Below are 19562 nucleotides of genomic sequence, written 5' to 3'. Positions count from 1 at the left end.
CTTGAATAAGTATAGGCAAATGAAATATGATCAATTACAGAGAGACTTGAGAAAACTCGAGCAACAGGTGCAGGGAGGAGAGGGGGGGGGTGACAGGGAACAGTTGAAGGGGATAAAATCACAGCTTGAGGAGATGGGGAAAAGGAGAGCTAGAATTTAAGAATTTAAGATACACAAAACAAACCTTCTATAAATCAGGCCTAAGGGGAACCAAGATCTTAGCAAAACGACTCAGGGCCCAGCAGAGTAGACATTTTATCCACAAGATCAGGGAACCCCAATCAGGAGAAGCGACTTATTCAACGTATATTCAAAGAATACTATGAAAAGTTGTACTCACAACCCGAGATGGAAGACGAGGAGAAAATTATACAGTTTTTATCATCCTTGGATCTCCCGAGTATAGGGAAAATAGAGAATAAAGCCTTGATCTCCCCATCACAAAGGAAGAACTACCGTACTTTTCGGACTATAAGCCGCACCTTTTTTCCCCATTTTTGACCCTGCGGCTTATATAGCGGTGCGGCTTATATGTGACTCGACGTGACCAAACCCGAAAATGTAAAAATCTAAATATTGCTTTTTTGACTGTATTGAAATGTTATTTATCTGTTCCCTTACTTGCTAAACTTAATACAACTTGTAAATGAGTTAATTCTTGTTATTTGTCCGACAGTATTGTGTCCCAATGCTAATTACATATGGTAATTAAACATTAAAACACCTGCGGCTTATAGTCCAGTGCGGCTTATATATGTACACATCATTCAATTTAGCTGCTGCGGCTTATATTCAGGTGCGGCTTATAGTGCGAAAAGTACGGTAGATATAGCCGTAGGAAGACTGAAAGCAAACAAAACTCCAGGGAGCGACGGGTTTCCAAACGAGTGGTACAAAATCTTTAAAGAACACCTGGCCCCAGTAATGCTAGATTCTTTTAACTGGACACTTGAAAAGGCAGAAGCCCCCACGTCCTGGAAAGATGCGGTGATATCAGTTATACCAAAAGAAGGGAAGAATAAGGAACATTGCGAATCATATCGTCCCATATCGATGTTAAATGGGGATTACAAGCTGTTCACATCTATACTAACTAGGAGAATGGAGGACATCCTACCTGACCTGATTCACGAAGACCAGACAGGGTTCATAATAGGCTGACAGACACAGGACAATGTTAGGCGCACTTTACAGAACACGTGGAAAAACAACAACTCCCAGCAGCCTTGGTAAGTTTAGATGAGGAAAAGGCTTTCGACAGGGTCAGATGGTCCTTCCTGTTTAGGGTTTTGGAAAGATTTGGATTCGAAGAGCTCTATACGACAATCCAAATGCCAGAGTAAAGATTAACGGTAACTTGTCAGACAGATTCAAACTGTTCAGAGGGACACGCCAGGAATGTTGTGCAAGCCGCGCCCTCTTCACGATTTTCATAGAACCATTAGCCCAAGTAAGTAAGTAAGTAAGTAAGTAAGTAAGTAAGTAAGTAAGTATTTATAAAGCACCTTTCATACATGTCATGTAGCTCAAAGTGCTGTACACAAACAGGCATATATAACGATAAAAGCAATAAAGTCACAGTGATCAGTTAACACTTTGACTGCCATGAAACTTCTTTTCACGTCATTGCTGGCCATGCTCAAGTTGCCGGGGGACGCTGTACAGCGTCCTTATATCAATATTTCAAAAATCTGCGATCGGATTCATAATGTCCCCTCCGCTGGCCTGAGATCCACCAGCAGGACCCACTGAGCTCTCTGGCGGTTCAGGAGCGCCATCTGGTGGCCGATCGGCGCAATCGCCAAACAGGATGTTGAATAGAGGTTGTCCTAGACGACCGTAGTACTTCCGGCGCTCGCTATAGGTCCCGCGACTCTGGATCGTCACACTACACAGTGATCGATTGCCAATAACTCGATAAACAACATGATTTGGACGTATATACCATTATACAAGCTGGAGATGGACCGGGTAAATTTACATCCCATAATGATAAGATTTCAACTCGACGATGATCGCCCAACGGCGCGCGGAGACTGGGGTGAGTTTCAGCGTGTAACGTTACCGTCTTCGATACTAACTGCTATTATCAACATTTGACCCACATTAGATGATTGGTATAACGCTGCCCACGGAATTATAAACGCCCCCTAGCCCATCCGGTCAACATCAGATGACGTGTAGTAACTTCTAGAAGTACGTCTAGTTGGAATTTTTTATATCGCGCTGATTGCCATAAAACTGTATTGCATCATCAATATAATGCATTTGGGGCTATAGATCACGTTCTGGAGAAAGCTGCAGAAAGAGATGAAAACATACTTATACATTAGACCATACTTTACTATGAATATGTGAATGAAAAAGTTTAACGTTGCTACACAATGAACAATACATATAGGACTTTGAATGGGCCCTAATAATGGCAATGTAGCAATAGAATTTAAAAAGTTATAGCCATGCAAAGAAGGGGTACTTCTCCATAGACAAATAGAGCCGGCAACCTATGGTATATCATTAATTTAACCCAAGGCAACCAAAGTGTTAAGATCAATGTTTAAAAAAAATTATAATAATAATAATAATAACAATAATAACAATAATAATAATAATAATAATAACGTAAAAATGAAAATAACGTAAAAATGAAAACATGAAAACAGTCATTTGCTTACCAGTTTGGGAGAACAGGTCCGCACAAACATGTCCGCTCAGTAGTAACCGGAAGTAGGAAATGCACTAAACCAATGCACTTGTACGGTAGGTAGCAATGTTAGCTCTTATAACGCTAGTGTAGTTACGTTTTTATTAGTGGTCAGAGTTGGGTCCACAGGACTTAACCAAGTCCCATGGATCCATCAGTGGCCGTGTATTGTGTGCGTATGTACCCGTTCCCTCATGTGGTCAGTGGTCAGAGTTGGGTCCACAGGACTTATCCAAGCCCCATGGATCCATCAGTGGCCACGTATTGTGTGCGTATGTACCCGTTCCCTCATCTAAAGAGTTGGGTCCATAAGACTTATCCAAGCCCTACGGATCCATCAGTGGTCGTGTATTGTGTGCGTATGTACCCGTTCCTTCATCTAAAAAGTTGGGTCCACAAGGCTTATCCTAGCCTCATGGATCCATCAGGTTTTTCCAAGCCATAACTATTTGTAAGCTAGACTGTATAGGTACGTTTTTAATTTTCCTTTAAAAATGTGTATGGAGCTGGCGTTTCTGATGTGTGTTGGTAGTGTGTTCCATAGTTTTGGGGCATAGTTGGCAAATGCCATACTTCCTATCCTCTTTTGGTTTCTGGGCGTGTCTAGTAAACCTGTAGTGGATGACCGTAGCGTTCTTGAGGGCAGATAACTAACTAGGGAATTTGCTATGTATTTTGGGCCTTGCTCATTAAGAGCTTTATATGTTAGGAAAAGGACCTTAAAATCAATTATATGAGTTATTGGAAGCCAGTGCAGAGTGGCTAGGACTGGAGTGATATGTTCTCTTCTCCTTGTATGAGTTAGTAATCGAGCTGCAGAGTTTTGGATAAGCTGAAGCTTCCCAATGGTTGCTTTGGAAAGACCAGTGAACAGTGCATTACAATAGTCAAGCCGACTTGATACAAAAGCATGAATAAGTGTCTCTGCATCCTTTTTATTTACGAAAGGTCTTACTTTCGATATGTTTCTTAGGTGGAAGAATGACGTTTTCATGGCCTTATTTATATGAGACTTAAAGGTCAGGTCTGAGTCCAAGATGACACCTAGGCTTGTAACCTCAGTCTTTACATAGGATGACAGACTCCCCAGGTTTTCACACAGCACTTCCCTTTTCGCTTTTGGGCCGATCAATAGGATGTCGGTCTTGCTTTCGTTTAATTTTAGGAAGTTATTGTTCATCCACTTGTTTATTGCTAACAGACAATTTGTAATGGACTGTATGGCTGTAGTGTTATTTGGTTCTGCGGAGATATATAGTTGTGTATCATCAGCATAACTATGGAAGCATACATTGTGGTCTCGAATGATGTCCCCGAGGGGCAGCATATATAGTGAGAAGAGTAATGGACCAAGGCAGCTTCCTTGTGCAAAGCCATTAGAGAAAGAAAAGAAATTAAGGGTGTTAGAATAGCAAGGGATGACCGATGACCACAGGATAGGCCTTTTCGCGGATGATATTATAATATACCTCCAAAACCCAAACTTGACCTTCCCCAAGTTAATGACCATACTAAATGATAATAATAATAATTTAGGACCTGCTCAGAGGTCATTAATCGGCATGCATGCGATGCATGCATGCGATTAGTCTCTGCGATTAACCCATCCCATCGTCCTTCCCCCCAAGGGCAGCCGGGAGCAGACAGGCGTCAACGTGAGCCGCGCCAGGGGACCAATCCAAGTGCTCCTGTCAGTCTTCGTCAAGGACGCCACAGCGTTAGCGATCTTGTTGTTGTGCATGTTTTTCCATTGGGTTTATCTTATCGGGGGGGAAACCCTTGCGAGCACGGGGAGAACATGCAAACTCCACACAGAAAGGCCTGGAAGATACCCCACCTGGGTAACTGGCATCATTGAAACCTGGTCCCTGGGTATTGAACCCTGGACCTTCTTGCTGTGTGTTAACGACTACACCACCGTGCCGTGCCACACTGTCGATTATGGCTGGATGTCAGGATACAAGCTGAATGTCGCGAAAACCCAGATTCTCACTTACAACTTCTCACCCAGTAATGGAATGAGGAAGAATTACAAACTGAATTGGGAAGCTGAATCAATGACCTACCTGGGAGTGATTATCACCAAGGATATGTGCAAATTAGAACTGGCTAATTACAATAAGATTAATGATAAATTACAGAAGGATTGGTCGAGATGGGCTACACACATGATGGATTTCAGTACCAGAATAGAAGTGATCAAAATGAATATTCTGCCATGGCTGTTGTATCTCTTCCTCTCACTACCAGTCAAGGTCCCCGACTCCCAATTCATAGCGTGGGACAAACAGATCTCTAAGTTCATATGGGCAGGGGGCAGACCTAGGGTGAAATTCAAAACATTGCAAATTGAAAAAGAGGGAGGCCTGACACTACCTAATCTAAAGGAATACTACTATGCAGCCCAGCTGAGATATGCAGTTTACTGGTGCTCAAGAGCATACAGGGCCAGGTGGAAGGACATAGACACTAGAGCTGCCGCGATAACCGCATTACCGCGGTATCGCTGTTGCATCACGCCCACCGCAGAGTTGGGCTGAATACCGCATCACCGCTGTTTTTTATAAAAATAATAAAGTAGCGCCCAGACGTTGGGCTTGCGGCTCTGCAGATATACCCTACTTGGTTCCAAGCGACCCTATTGGGTAGAAGTGGTACCAGAAAAGTCATGTGAAACATTGCAGCCCACCGATTGGTCAGAAGAGAGACGCGTCACACGTTGGAGTCTCTGAACAAAAACAGAAAGCCGCCATCTTTACTGCCTCGCTAAGGATGTATTTCATTCAGGATTTGTTTGCGACAGCACCAACTGCAATAAACAAAAAAGGATGGATTCACTGTGTATTCTGCCTCATTTATTGATGAAACAAAACCGACATCAACCCAATTTACCACCGAGCGGAGAGTTTAGTGTCACAACAAGATCGCTGATGTGTTAAGTTGGTTGTTGTTATTAGCCTAATACTACCGTCAGCAGATATACACGAGAGGTAACGTTAAACCGGGGTTGCTTGGTAGAATAGACACAATGAGAGGTAACGTTAGCTTTAGCAGAATAGACACAACGAGAGTCTGGTTAATGTTGTTATTGATTGATTGATTGAAACTGTGTTAAACTCTGGCTTGCTGCAAGCCCTCGGACATGGCTATGCCCACGGAGCTTTCAGTGTACACAAGCGGCCCCGCCTGCATCCCCACACGGAGACAAACGGAGTAGTACCTGGCTGCAGTGGAAAAGGAACGAAGTACCAGGTACCTAAAGCGGGTCGAGTCGAGTAGGTACTATGCAGTGGAAAAGCGCCATTAGACTAGAGGCAGGCTATAAGAGTAGACTACTAAAAAAAAATTTGCGCACTGTGCGGTAATAACCGCGGCGGTAGGAAATATTTCGCAAATTTGTGCGGTAAGGAAAATATCAATACCGCGGCAGCTCTAATAGACACACCTAGGACGTGTCCAACCTCAGGCCAGATTGGGGGGGAAAGAACATACAACAAAACAGGGAAATAATTCAATAGTGGACCACACACTGATAGTTTGGAATGAGGTGGTCAGGAAATACAAATCAAAAGAAGACAGTAGACTTCTGATTTGGCCTTCCCAGACCCCAGGCTTTAGCCCGGGAACACTGGATGCCACTTTTGACGGGTGGAGAGATAGAGGTATAACAGCCATATGTACACTTTTAGAGAACCATAACTTCATGTCTTTTGAGCAATTTAAGAGAAAATTTTACTTGGGAAATGACAATTTGTTTAGATATCTACAGCTGCGACACTTCTATGATACAGAAGTCAAGAATAGGATATCAGTAGGTGGTAACGGGGTGGTGGGAATGATCGAGATGGCGTATACACGAACTCCAGTGAAAATAGTATCGGAAATGTACAAAAGTTTACAAGCTCGCAACAACTGTGATTCATATGTGAAGAAGAAATGGGAAAGTGAACAGAGTATAATCTTGACGGAGGATGATTGGCATTCTATATGTGAGACACAACACGCATCCACTAGCTCTAGAGTCTAGAGGATGGAGAGAATTCGGTGGGAAAAATGTGATGAGATTTTTTTTAATCACACCGCAAATTAAGAGTAAACAATTAAAAGGGCAACAACCCTGCTGGAGGCAGTGTGGACAGATGAATGCCAACCACTCTCACATATTTTGGCTATGTGATAAAGTGCAACCATTTTGGAAGTGTGTTACACAGGAAATGTACAGAATTCTTAACTATGAATTCCCCATGGAACCCCAGCTGATATACCTGGGTTTGATCACAGAGGAGACCATACACAATGAAGACTTGTACCTGTTCAAAATCATGATAATAGCTGGTAAGAAGGCCATCACAAGGAGCTGGCTCAAAGAAGCCGCTCCAGACAAAGAGACATGGAGGGGAATAGTGGGGGAGATAAGCGATATGGAAAAAAGACATTCCTGATGAGACTGAAGGCCGAGACATACGACAGACGATGGTCGAAATGGACAACATATGAGCCGTCAGACGGTTAAAGACTGCCATGACACAATCAAAACAGACCCGACATATCAAGAGCAAATACAGCTCGCCCCCCCCCACCATACAACACTGTCCTGTCCTGTGAGTCCTGTTTGTCCGGTCTGTCCTGTGGTGGTTGTTGTCATATTATTAATGTAACTGTATGCTTATGTGAAAATTTAAAATAGAAAAATAAAGTTATAATTTTTTTTTTAAACTTTCGAAACAACACAGTCAACAACCAGACCCAGAAACATGGAGGAAACTGAACAAATCCAAATAGATGAAAGCTGAGTTTGCTCTATTTAGAACCAACCAAAGATATTAACAGGGGGAGAGAACGGGTCAAATCTTAGCGAATCGGGTAAAACAAATGCAAAATTTTATATCCTCAATTCATAATAAAGACAAAATTATTACAGACAAAAAGGAATTTAACAATGTTTTCAGGTGCTTCTACCAGGATTTATATACCCCACAAGCGGCAGTGGATCAAGTAAAAATGTATGCGTTCTTCACCAAGATAGGTTCAGTTTTGGGTCCCGTCCTTTTTACAATTTATATGAACACATCCAGTGCCGTTCATGTAGATCTACGTTTCTGTCACGGTATTTATTTTATTCGCTATTGCCATTCATAATTCAGCGGGGCACCTTGTGCATACTGTTCCGAATGTGTCTGAGCTGGCAGACGGTCTTATACCACCCTCTAACACCTTCGGCCATTATTGCACCCAGTTAGAAACGGGTTAGTTTATTTTCTCTACCGAGCTGCGGCGTGGGGGCGGGTCATAAACACTCCGGCAAAACACACGCTTGTAGGGATGGTTTGGACTACTGACCCCGCCCGTTGAAGTGCAATGCCCAACAACGTCGGAGACAGGATCGCTGTGGATAACTGGAATGGCGATGAGATTATTAGATTCTTTTTTTTGCATTACTTCAGAGACCAGGTAAGGACACTATATGAAAGCTTGCGTTGATCTGATATTTATTTCTACAGCGATTGATGCTATCTCTGTTTTATGTGTATGGCTATGGCTGTTTGCCGTTGGGTTGCAGGAGGGGGGGCACGCCGGTCTAAACCACATTGCATGCATGCACGACGAAGGATAATAATGATGATCTAGCGTTGATTTCAGGAAGATACGATAATCAGGCAAAAAATTACAACGTGTTTATTGAATTACACAAAAACGCTGTTTGTGTCTTTTCCCTGGAATTACTCAGAAGCAACCAAACTATATTCATATTCAAAACGGTATAAAACGGAAATGTACGGATGAAAAAATTATCAGTTTTTTTGCACGTTGACAGAAGCAACTCAATGAGACTCAACGACGTTATTAGACCCATAGCTATACTATAAAATATAGGTTTAGCTCTACAAACTACAACTACGTTTACATGGGTTTAATGGACGGCACGGAAGGGGTCACTTCCCGGAAGTGGCGTGGAACTCAATGTGTTAATGATATCGTTTCTTCTTTGTATGGATGTCATGCCCATTTGTATGCTGATGACACAATTGTGTACTGTATTGCAGACTCTGTACAGTTGGCCATTGAGAAATTGCAACTTTCCTTTTATGCTCTAGTCTACAGGATGCCCTTACTAGTCTTAAATTGGTTCTTAATGCTAGTAAGACAAAGTTTATGTTGTTTTCAAGAGCAAGGAATATTAACTTTGATGATGTGAGGATATCTACCGTCAGTGGCTCTTGTATAGAGAGAGTCACTGAGTATAAATATCTTGGCCTGTGGCTTGACGAGAAATTTACATTTAAGTTCCATGTGGACAATCTTGCCTCTAAACTGAGAGAAAATTGGTTTCCTGTACAGAAACAGATCCAATTTTCATCTATTTAGTAGAAAAAGAATTGTTGAATCAGTCTTATCAGTTTTGGACTATGGTGATGTAATTTATAGGCATGCTGCGGCATAAACTCTTAAACCTCTGGATTCTGCATATCACTCAGCTATCAGATTTATAACTGGTGACAGATATGATACTCACCATTGTGTCCTGTACGATAGGGTGGGTTGGCCTTCTCTTGCAGAAAGGCGCAACAAACACTGGTATTTATTTATTTTTAAAGCCCTTATTGGTAAACAACCTGTTTATATCTCTTCACTGTTAGATTGGAATATTGGAACCTATTCAACTCGATCGAATGACTGGATGGTTCTAAGGGTTGCTCAAATTTGTTCTGAGCTAGGGAAGTCAGCCTTTTCCTTTGATGCCTAACTCATGGAATGTCCTTCAACTCTCTCTGAAATAAGCCCAGCTATCGGCGTTGCTACCAGCTTGGCTGGTCGCTCATACTAACACAATTGGCAGTGTTAGGGGTGGGAAAGCTGGTGGGTGGGTCCTGGTCGTTGTAAACAGCGACTCCTACAGTTCGGTCGGGGCGCCTGCACAGCGAGGGAAGGATCTGGAGGGAGGTAGTCTGACCTTCCACACGTTACACTCTCCCAGTGAGAGTCTGCGCTGCCAGGCTGGCTGCCGGCTGGCTGCACATTAATAAATCTCAAGGGGGAGCTCCCGTAGCTCACCGCGTATCTCGGCGCTATTTCTGCGTCGGGGACAACCGTGCTCGTCACGGATCTGGGGTACACGAGTTCGATTCCCGGACCCGCCGTATTTTCTCAGAGTGTCTTCCCCTACTCTACATCCCATTCAACCTGTTTCTGTCGGTCATGCTTGACCAGAAAAAGCGATAAATGCTAAAAAATAGTTAAAAAAAAAAAAAAAATCTCAAGGCCCCCCCTGTCATGCCTCTGCGCCCCCCACTTTGAGAAACACTGGCGTACCGCATCGTGACGGCCGTACCGTAAATTTGCGGTAAATAGCTCTACAAAAAAGGTGATGCACTCCTATCTTTTAAAGCGTGGCAATGCTACCACGGGGCCCATCTAATGGCTGGCAGGCAATGAGTTAAGGTATTCAAATTGAAAAGTCACAAATAAGAATAAAGAATAAAGAATAAAATACGGTCCGGGATATACATTCTGGTATGTACAGTATATACATTCCAAAATATTAAATAAGCAGCCAAAGATATACAGTAAAATGCACAGTAATAAGTGTAGGGCCCTATGAAATCCGTTTTTATCTTTTCCCGTTTTCAGATTTCTCCGTTTTTAATTTTCCTGTTTTCGGATTCTTTCCCTTTGGATTTAAGTTTAACCAAAAAAAAACAATACAAAGTTATGTTTTGTACATCTGCCGTACAAAAGTGCCAGTGGAGTTCAGGCCACGTGAGCGGATCGGCGCGGCCGAGAAATCCGCTCTTCGCTCTTTAAAGCTTGGTCCGCTCCGCTAATCGCTCATGTTGACCCCGCCCCCAAGTCGCTCTCCGCTCGCTCCCCACTCACCTTGAATCGAGCGCTCCCCGCTCCCCGCGCCATATCGCTCGGCAGTTTTTCTTTTTCGGAGCATGGTGTAAATGAGCTCAAACTACAACAGTCTACACCCCCTGGGCCCCATAACAATCGTTGTATTGAGCCGCATTGTAATTGTAGCCATTCTGCAATGTTAAATAACGTTGTTTATCCATTCACTAGCTCTAATATAATAATAATAATGCAGGACCTGTTGCAGAGGTCTTTATTCGGCATGCAACGACACTCAATGTTTTAGTGGTACACACAGCGGTTAGTTTAGCACACACACCGGAACACACACGCATGCATTGTCTCTTTAGGATCGCAGATGCGATTCGTCTCTGCGATTAACCCATCCCGTCGTCCTTCCCCCCCAAGGGCAGCCGGGAGCAGACAGGCGTCAACGTGAGCCGCGCCAGGGGACCAATCCAAGTGCTCCTGTCCGTCTTCGTCAAGGACGCCACAGCGTTAGCGATCTGTTGTTGTGCATGTTTTTCCATTGGGTTTATCTTATCGGGGGGGAAACCCTTGCGAGCACGGGGAGAACATGCAAACTCCACACAGAAAGGCCTGGGAGATACCCCACCTGGGTACCTGGCATCATGGAAACCTGGTCCCCAAGCGGGAATCGAACCCTGGACCTTCTTGCTGTGAGGCGACAGTGTTAACCACTACACCACCGTGACGCTAGTAAGCGATGATAGGCTAGCCGAGCCACAATGCTATGGTCGCTGCCATTAACGTTAGCATGTAAGCTAACGTCAACAACAATGGCGTCGATACTTTTTCTAACAGGAGTGAGTGTGGGCGTCATAGATATCTATGGTGGGCGTCTCTACAGTGACGAAGCCTGAACCCTTCTCATTGGTTGAAAATGGCCTTCATGTTTGTACATCGCCATCTGTTGCTTTGGCATTGTACTGCATGTATATATTACATCAACAGTGTTAAACCACTGTGAGCGGCCTGGAGTGGATTGGAGCGGAGGAGAACTCTCGCTCCGGACGTCGCGCCGACTCATTTTAAAACCCACTCCTCGCTCACGTCAAAACCGCCCGCTCCGCGCCCCGCGCCGCTCACGCTCCGATCCGCTCACATGGCCTGGTGGAGTTCAATGATTTTTTTTATTCAGTTCAATGCAGTTCAACTGCCAGTGAAGTGCAATAACTAAATAATAATTAAATAGTTAAATAATACAAAATTATTTCTTTTAAGCGTATGTGGCTGTGCCAAAGTGATTCAGATCGCTTCGGGCGAGTCTGTAGCGCGGGGATCAAAGGAAAAAGATCAAACTATCTAATAACGTATATATACGTGATTGGCATTCAACGCATATATACGTGGTTGGCACCGATTGAGTTAAAGGTTCATGCTTCTCTCCATCTCTGGCTGACATCACCATTCTGATGGTTAGGCGCTTTGTGTTTCCTCAGTGCGGGATTCTCTTTTGTCGGTCAGCAGCGTTTTGTACTTGCTGAAGCTTCTCTCTGTATAATAATGTTTTAAGTTTAAATAACATTATCTGGCTATCCTCAGTAAATACTATCAAACTCCTCTGACCTCATCTGGTCTTTCCAAAGACCAGAAATGGGACGGGCGCGTGCGCACACAGTCTAAATATTCAGTTCGTTTTTATAGTGTAACGTTTGGCTACTTGAGAGAGACTCTCATTAGGCGTGATGCAAGTAAGCGCGCACTGCGTTCCGAGAGAAAGAGACTCTCATTACGGTCGACGCAAGTCCCGGAATGGATTTGGGGGCTGTCCTTTCAGCGTCACCGTTTTTAGAGTGGTAGTGAAGATTGATTTATATGAAAACCGATTTATGTATAATTTAAGCAAAGTCCACGCCATTCCGCGATAATTCAGAATTCCGTGTTAATATCACAATTCCTTGAAATCCTCCGCGATCGCGGATTCCATAGGGCCCTAAATAAGAGTAAAAGGTGTCCAGGAAGCGTGAATACTTTCGACAACAAATGTTTGTTTCCACGTTCGAGTTTTGCGCTCTGATTGGCCAGGTCATGTGACATGTGCGCCAATCGTGGGACAGCAAGTTCTGCGCCTATTTCCGGGTCCAAACTACCTGGCGTTCTATCGTCATGCTCTAAGACAAACTCTAACCTTAACCAACTTCGAAAGAGCGCCTAAGCTTAACCAGTGTAGAAACGTACGCGTCCCACGATTGGCGCACATGTCACATGACCAGAAACGCGCGGGCCAATCAGAGACGCGGAAACAAACATTTGTTGTCGAAAGTATTCAGGTGTCCAGGAAGAGTATGCCAGACTGTACCGTTGCCCTGTGCTCAGTGAGGCACAGTGATGCATTATAGAGTCTGATGGCTGTCGGAATGAAGGACTTCCTGTGCCGTTCAGTGTTGCATCTAGGGAGCAGTGTTAATTTCGTCAGCAATTTTTTATTTTAGTGATGTCTCAAATGCTCTTTTTCGTTTATCATATTTAGTCACCTCGTTTAGTCAAGTTTTAGTCAACTACAGGTCTGAGCATTTTCGTTTTAGTAGTCTCGCCACTCAGTTACAGCCTTATAAATTGGCGTGAACTTTTTCTAAACAAAAAAAGCTAACGTTAGTGCTAGCTGGTTATACTTATGTAAGCCATTTAATGTGTTCCATTGTGGTGGATCAACATAATGTAACGATCCGTCATGCACTCCACACCACCCACAAGGGTAAATTCATAACCTCACACATCTAGAGACCTAAGAATATTGTATCTATGTTGCAAAGTCTTCAATCTCTGGACCAAAAGATTTCCCTATGGATTTATTCCCAACTTTGACCAGGGACCGGCCATATACAGGAGGGTCTACCGGCTAGTGCAAGACAGTCAAAGCTATTCCCTTTATAAAGAGTAATGAAACATTTATAATTTTTTTTCCATCTAGCAGACTCTTCAAGAATGTATGTTAAAATACCTCACTTTGGGCGGTCAGGTGGCGTAGCGGAGATTGTGCTCGTCACCAATGCAAGAGGCTGCGGTCTCGACTCCCGGAGAGTCAGCATTGTCTTGGCTCGGGCTGATCGCTATACTAACTTGTTTGGCTGAGTTAGGGGGAGGGGAGCAGTGGGTGGGTCCTGGGCGTTGTGGACAGCGACCCCTACAGTTCGGTCGGGGCGCCTGCTCAGCGAAGGTAGGATCTGGTGAGAGGTAGTTTGGCCTCCCACACGTTACACTCTCCCAGTGAGAATCTTCGCGGCCAGGCTGGCTGCCGGCTGGCTGCACATGCGTCGGAGGAAAGCATGCCACAGTCTCCGGCCTCTCGGACCAACAGTAGGGGAAAGTGCGCAACAACCAGGAAGGGGGTTGGGAATTGGCATAAGGACTAACAGTGGGATGGGAGAAAAATCGGAAAAAGGAGGGGGAAAAAGATTTAAAAAAAAAATGTTATGGTAAAGGAAAATCACAGATTGGGGCTTTATGGAAAGAATGAGAGGAGGGAAAGCTATGGACACAGACAGAGACAGACAACTGTGCTGCAACAGAGGAAAGACAACAAGAGAAAATAAAGACAAGAAAAAGAAAAGTAACATACTGATATCCTGATGGTCTGTGGGCTCCTCCTTCAGCCCAGTGGAAATATCCATGGTTGAGTCTAGTGTGTCCTGGGCCTCTTCTCTCTTAATCATCAGCAGGTCGCTGGGTGGATCTGGAGCAGAGGGAGACAGCAACTAAGTACTTACAGTAGCATGGAAAAGTATTTGCCCAGTTTCTGATTTCCTCTGTAATTAGATCCTCCTTCCTATTGACCCAAGATGGCGGCGCATGCACAACACGAAGGGGCTCAGGAGGTAGAACGGTCGTCTGGTAATCAGAAGGTTCCTGGTTCGATTCTATTTCCGTCTCCACAGTATAGACAGGGACCATCATTTGAGTCATTAGACAAAAAGATTAGCAATATAATACATTTTTACATGTGAGAAATGCAGCAAATCAAGTCACTTTGCTTTGATTTCTGGCACGTTAGACATGTTTCTTGGTAGCAGATAGGAATTTGAGAGGGTAGATCTGGGGCAGAGGGTGACAGCAAAATAAAGTGCACCAAATAGTTAGGCTACATGTGAACAGAAATGAAAGAATGAGACAAAGCTATGGAGACAAAGATATACAAATATGATAGAGCAGAGGAAGGAGAAGACAGAATCAAGATAAGAGAAAGAAAGGTAACATACTGATATCCTGGTGGTCTGTGAGCTCCTCCTTCATCTCAAAGGAAGTATCCTTGGGTAGGTCTAGTGTGTCCTGAGCCTCTTCTTTTTTAATCATCAGTTGGAGCAGGGTGTCTACAGGTATTAGTACATTCAGATTAAGGCCATGTTTAGACGGAGAGAGTCTCAACAGAAACCGCAGAAGTCGTCTTGCGGTCTCACTTTTAATTTTGCATTTTTTCGTGCAGGCTGTAAAAGTGTAGTCGACTCAAATCAAATAAAATTTATTTGTAAGGCCCGACAACACACGTTAATGTCCCCATGGGCCGGACACGTATTCTTTAAACAAGTCAAGAAGAAACATAACAATAAGTCAAGAACAAAACAAGAACACCATAAGGTCCAACAAATTTAAAATAAATGCAAATAAATGAATGAATGCAAGCACTCCCAGACATTCAGGTAAGGAAAAACTCACTAAAACCTAACAATAGGGGAGAAATGCTCCACAGGCAGTGTGGAGGAGAGAAACCTTAGAAGGGCCATTCAAGGGGGGATCTCCCTTCTTAGATGTCGGTGATAGTAGTGTTGCAGACTAACAGTTGGTAAGCATGCACTCGTGTGTAGTGAAACACAGATGAGTGCATGCAATAGCAACTGAACATTTTGAAAAATTAAAGCTAGAGCTGATAGCGATAGCAAATGAACATTTTGAAAGATAAGAGCTGATAGCGAATCTATTTGAGGCACAGGGGCGACGCAAAGAGGGTCGCGTCCTCCCCGTCTTAATCACGGGACACTCCGGTCATCGCTCCGAGACAGCCAGAGTCAGGGAGCGGCGCAGAGAGGGTCGCAACTAGGGCTGCAACTAATGATTATTTTGGTAGTCGACTAATCTGTCGATTATTTTTTCGATTAGTCGACTAATCGGAAAAGATTTATATTAAATAAATTTTTTTTTTTTTTTTTATATTTTTTTTTTTTTTGCACTACCTATCTTTGTGAAAGTGGCTTCTCAGCTCTGGTCCAGCTGAAGACGGAGCAGAGGAACAGATTGGACATTGAGCATGACCTCAGAGTTGCTTTGTCTACCATCACCCCAGACTTTGAGACTCTTGTCAGAACCAAACAACATCCCCAGTTATCCCATTAGTTCCCCCAAACGTACGGTCGGTCTGTTATGTTAAGTTGCAGGCAAGAAAGACAAGTCTGTCCACTGTCTCTGGTTTTAAAACTGCCCTGTTGCAGGTCACAAAAATAAAAAATATTTATTATTTTTTGATCTTTTTTTCCCGATATAGATTATTAAAATATATTGCGATAATTATCGTTATAGTTATATCGCCCAGCCCTACTGGATTATCAAAACTTTGAAACCCAAGAAATATGGGCTGGTTAGTTTATGTTGAGAATGTTAAACTCTAATATTAATGCAATCTTGTCAGTCCTTTTTGCTGTGGCAAACAACATTATGCCAATTACATTGATTGTTTCATAATAATTTACAGAACTTTTATTATTTTATTCGTGTTTATACATGAAACATTTAAGTTATTTATTCATGTCCCCTTTGCCTAGGTAATTGTAGTTCATACCCTTCAATCCCCGTCTCAAATGCAAGGAAGCTTCCTATATAGGTAGCATTTCTAGGTAGGAAGTTTAAATGTTTAAGTTTTAGGTTGTCACAAACATGTAGCATGCAGTAGGATTCAATGTTGTTCAACCAAAGTATTGGCTTCTGCTGTGTCAATACAAACTGAATTCTCCACACAGCTGCTTTTAAAACACAAAGACTTACCTCTGACTCAGCTCAATTAGCAGAGAGACAGTGTCACTGGGTGAAACTAAACAGAATTGTTGTTAGACAAAAGTTCACTTACTTTCAGCCACTGTTACGGAGGTCAGCATAGCTTCCCTTCTGCTGTGCCAATACAATGGGCTAGCATAGGCTACCATTAGCAATAGCATAGGCTACTATTAGCAATAGCATAGGCTACCATTAGCATAGCATACCAGCTACTAGCTGGTAAACATGACCTCATAATACCACAGGCCAGAAAACAAATCGGGCGCAAAGTAATGTAAAAAAGACATGAAATTACTTTATTGGCTTCCTTATGACACTACCTTACACAAGTAAGAATTCCAATTTGGCTTCAGAACATCCCACTCCACTGACACATGCCTTCTCTATTTGAACGACCACATCAAACAAGAGGTGGACGCGGGCAAATACTGCGGCATGGTTATGCTGGACCTCCAAAAGGCTTTCTACACTGTCATCACTCCATTCTGATTGACAAGCTAAAAGCAATTGGTTTTTAACTTTTCATAGTTTATCAGTGAGCTGGATGCAATCCTACCTGGAGGGGAGAGAACAGATGGTAGAGGTAAACTGTACCCTACCCCCCCCCCCCCCTGTGAACCGTGGTGTTCCACAAGGAAGCATACTAGGATTGTTACTGTTCCTAATTTATGCAAATGAAATGTCTTGTGACTGCAACTTGTTCCTGTTCGCAGACGACTCAGCCCTGCTGGTCTCTGACAAGAACATGTTATAGGTTGAACAAACCCTCAGCTCAGAACTCGGCAGAATCTGCACCTGGCTCGCTGATAACAAACTATCATTACACCTGGGTAAAACAGTCCATTCTCTTCTGATCAAATAACAAACTCAGCAAGACCCACGGCTTCTCTGTTACAGTGGGTGACAATATTGTCACAAGGAAAGATGAAATGACATACCTGGGTTCCATCCTAGAGGTACAAAACCGCAGCAGCTAAATTGAATGATGTGTACATATATAAGCCGCACTGGACTATAAACCGCAGGCGTTTTAATGTTTAATTACCATATGTAAGGATTCGTGCACAGAGGGGGTTGTCGGGAAAGAGATGGCTGTTTGAGGAAGCTCCCATTTATTAACATATGGCGCGGACGGGCCATAGCTCGGTATACGCTGCGGCCGGCTAGCGTGAAAAAAATATATAATAATAATAAAAGAAAGTGGCCGTTAGCTGTAAAAATCCATAGATTAGCCGCACCGTTATATAAGCCGCAGGGTTGAAAAATGGGGGAAAAGGCGCGGCTAAAAGTCCGAAAATTACGGTAAATCTTTCCTGTGACAAGATGGCATTCAATGTAATCAAAAAAGTCAACCCACAAACAAGATTCTTGTATCAGATCTCCTCTCTGGTAAACAAAAATTCCCTGAAGACTCTAACAAGAGCACTCATTCAAGGGTACTACGACTATGCTTGCACCTCATGGTACCAAAGCACCTCAAAGTAGGGCTGGGCGATATGGCCTCTAAATTATATTGCAATATTTTTTGGCCATATCATGATACACGATATTAGGGGTGTAACTGTACGCAAATACGTACTGTACCGCCTCAATGTGGTCCTCCGGTACAGTACTCGCTGTGCACCGAACGATTGCAACTAGGCATGGGCGGTATGACGGTATACCGGGGTATTTAGAGATACCGACGGTATTGAAAATCAATACCGTCAAAATCACAGATCCATTTCAGTTTATATTACAGTGAAACGGAGTTTTAACAGTGGTTGGTTGTAGTGCACTGCACACACGCGCCAGCAGAGGGCGAGACCAGTCCTTGAGTCACTAGTGGAGCGAGGCAGCAGAGCTGGTTGTCTATACACAGGAGGAGGAGGGAAAACCCCGCTTCACTGGAAATTAAATGAGTCGAGACACGCTTACCGTTGCTGCGGGCTAACTGGCTGTTCTGAGAGCTAACTGTTGTGTATGTGTATCACAACAGTGGTCACGCTTTACGGTAATGTTGCGACAGTGCTGTGAAAATACCGTAAAACGTTGTGGTAACGAGAGTGTGTGTAGAGCCATATGAAATCCGTTTTATTATTTTCCAAATTCCATTTTATTTTTTCCCAAATTCCATTTTAATATTTCAGAATTCTGTATTTTGCTTTTTATGCTCATTTTACCATCAGAAATAGTGTCGAATGAGTGGGAATGAATAAATGTCCACAATTGAATAAGATATAACAGTCCATTTAATGTTTTTAAGTGCTGCAACTCAGAAATACAGTTCAATTTTACACAATATTTTTCAATTAATATTGTGACAAAATAAAAATACATATTTCAAGTGTAAACAATAGATACAGCTAGCTACTACTGACATTATCACAATGACAATGTCAGTAACCTAGCTATACCTATTATATTGTGATGAAATATAGTAATGCATAATTTAGGCACCTTTAGTTTAGTTTATTTCGTTTATAAAGGACAGTGTATAATGACAATCGTTTGCATTAAACAAATGGATGGGTGCACTAGATTTAGCAAGAAGCTATCATTTCCATCTATAGTCCTATGTACTGTAACGTTTCATAGCTATTTAAGTTTATCTAGATTATAAAGGGCAGTGTATAATGACAATCGTTTGCATTAAACAAATGGATGAGTGCACTAGATTTAGCAAGAAGCTATCATTTCCATCTATAGTCCTATGTACTGTAACGTTTCATAGCTATTTAAGTTTATTTAGATTATAAAGGGCAGTGTATAATGACAATCGTTTGCATTAAACAAATGGATGGGTGCACTAGATTTAGCAAGAAGCTATCATTTCCATCTATAGTCCTATGTACTGTAACGTTTCATAGCTATTTAAGTGTATTTAGTTTATAAAGGGCAGTGTATAATGACAATCGTTTGCATTAAACAAATGGATGGGTGCACTAGATTTAGCTAGAAGCTATCATGTCCTAACGTTATAGCTATTTAATCACAATAGTGTCGAAAGTGTTTTTGCGGG

At 42.8% G+C, this 19562-nt stretch overlaps 1 protein-coding gene across 1 annotated transcript in view; it reads right to left on the bottom strand.

The window, feature by feature from the left end:
• LOC311232309 (uncharacterized protein) overlaps positions 1 to 19562 on the bottom strand; it is a 62189-nt gene that overhangs the window by 15235 nt on the left and 27392 nt on the right. Inside the window, exons 2-3 of the mRNA XM_084319065.1 lie at positions 14779 to 14889; positions 14142 to 14255 (exon numbers count right to left, since the gene is read on the bottom strand). Coding sequence (XP_084175191.1) covers positions 14142 to 14255; positions 14779 to 14872 — 208 coding nt within the window. The 5' untranslated portion in view covers positions 14873 to 14889. The remainder of the gene's footprint in view (positions 1 to 14141; positions 14256 to 14778; positions 14890 to 19562) is intronic.

This window comes from Notolepis coatsorum, assembly GCF_963971535.1.
Source record: "Notolepis coatsorum genome assembly, chromosome: 7".
NCBI classification, from domain to species: Eukaryota; Metazoa; Chordata; class Actinopteri; order Aulopiformes; family Paralepididae; genus Notolepis; species Notolepis coatsorum.
Note: the sequence above shows the minus strand (reverse complement) of the source record. Positions and strands in the feature narration are given on the sequence as shown.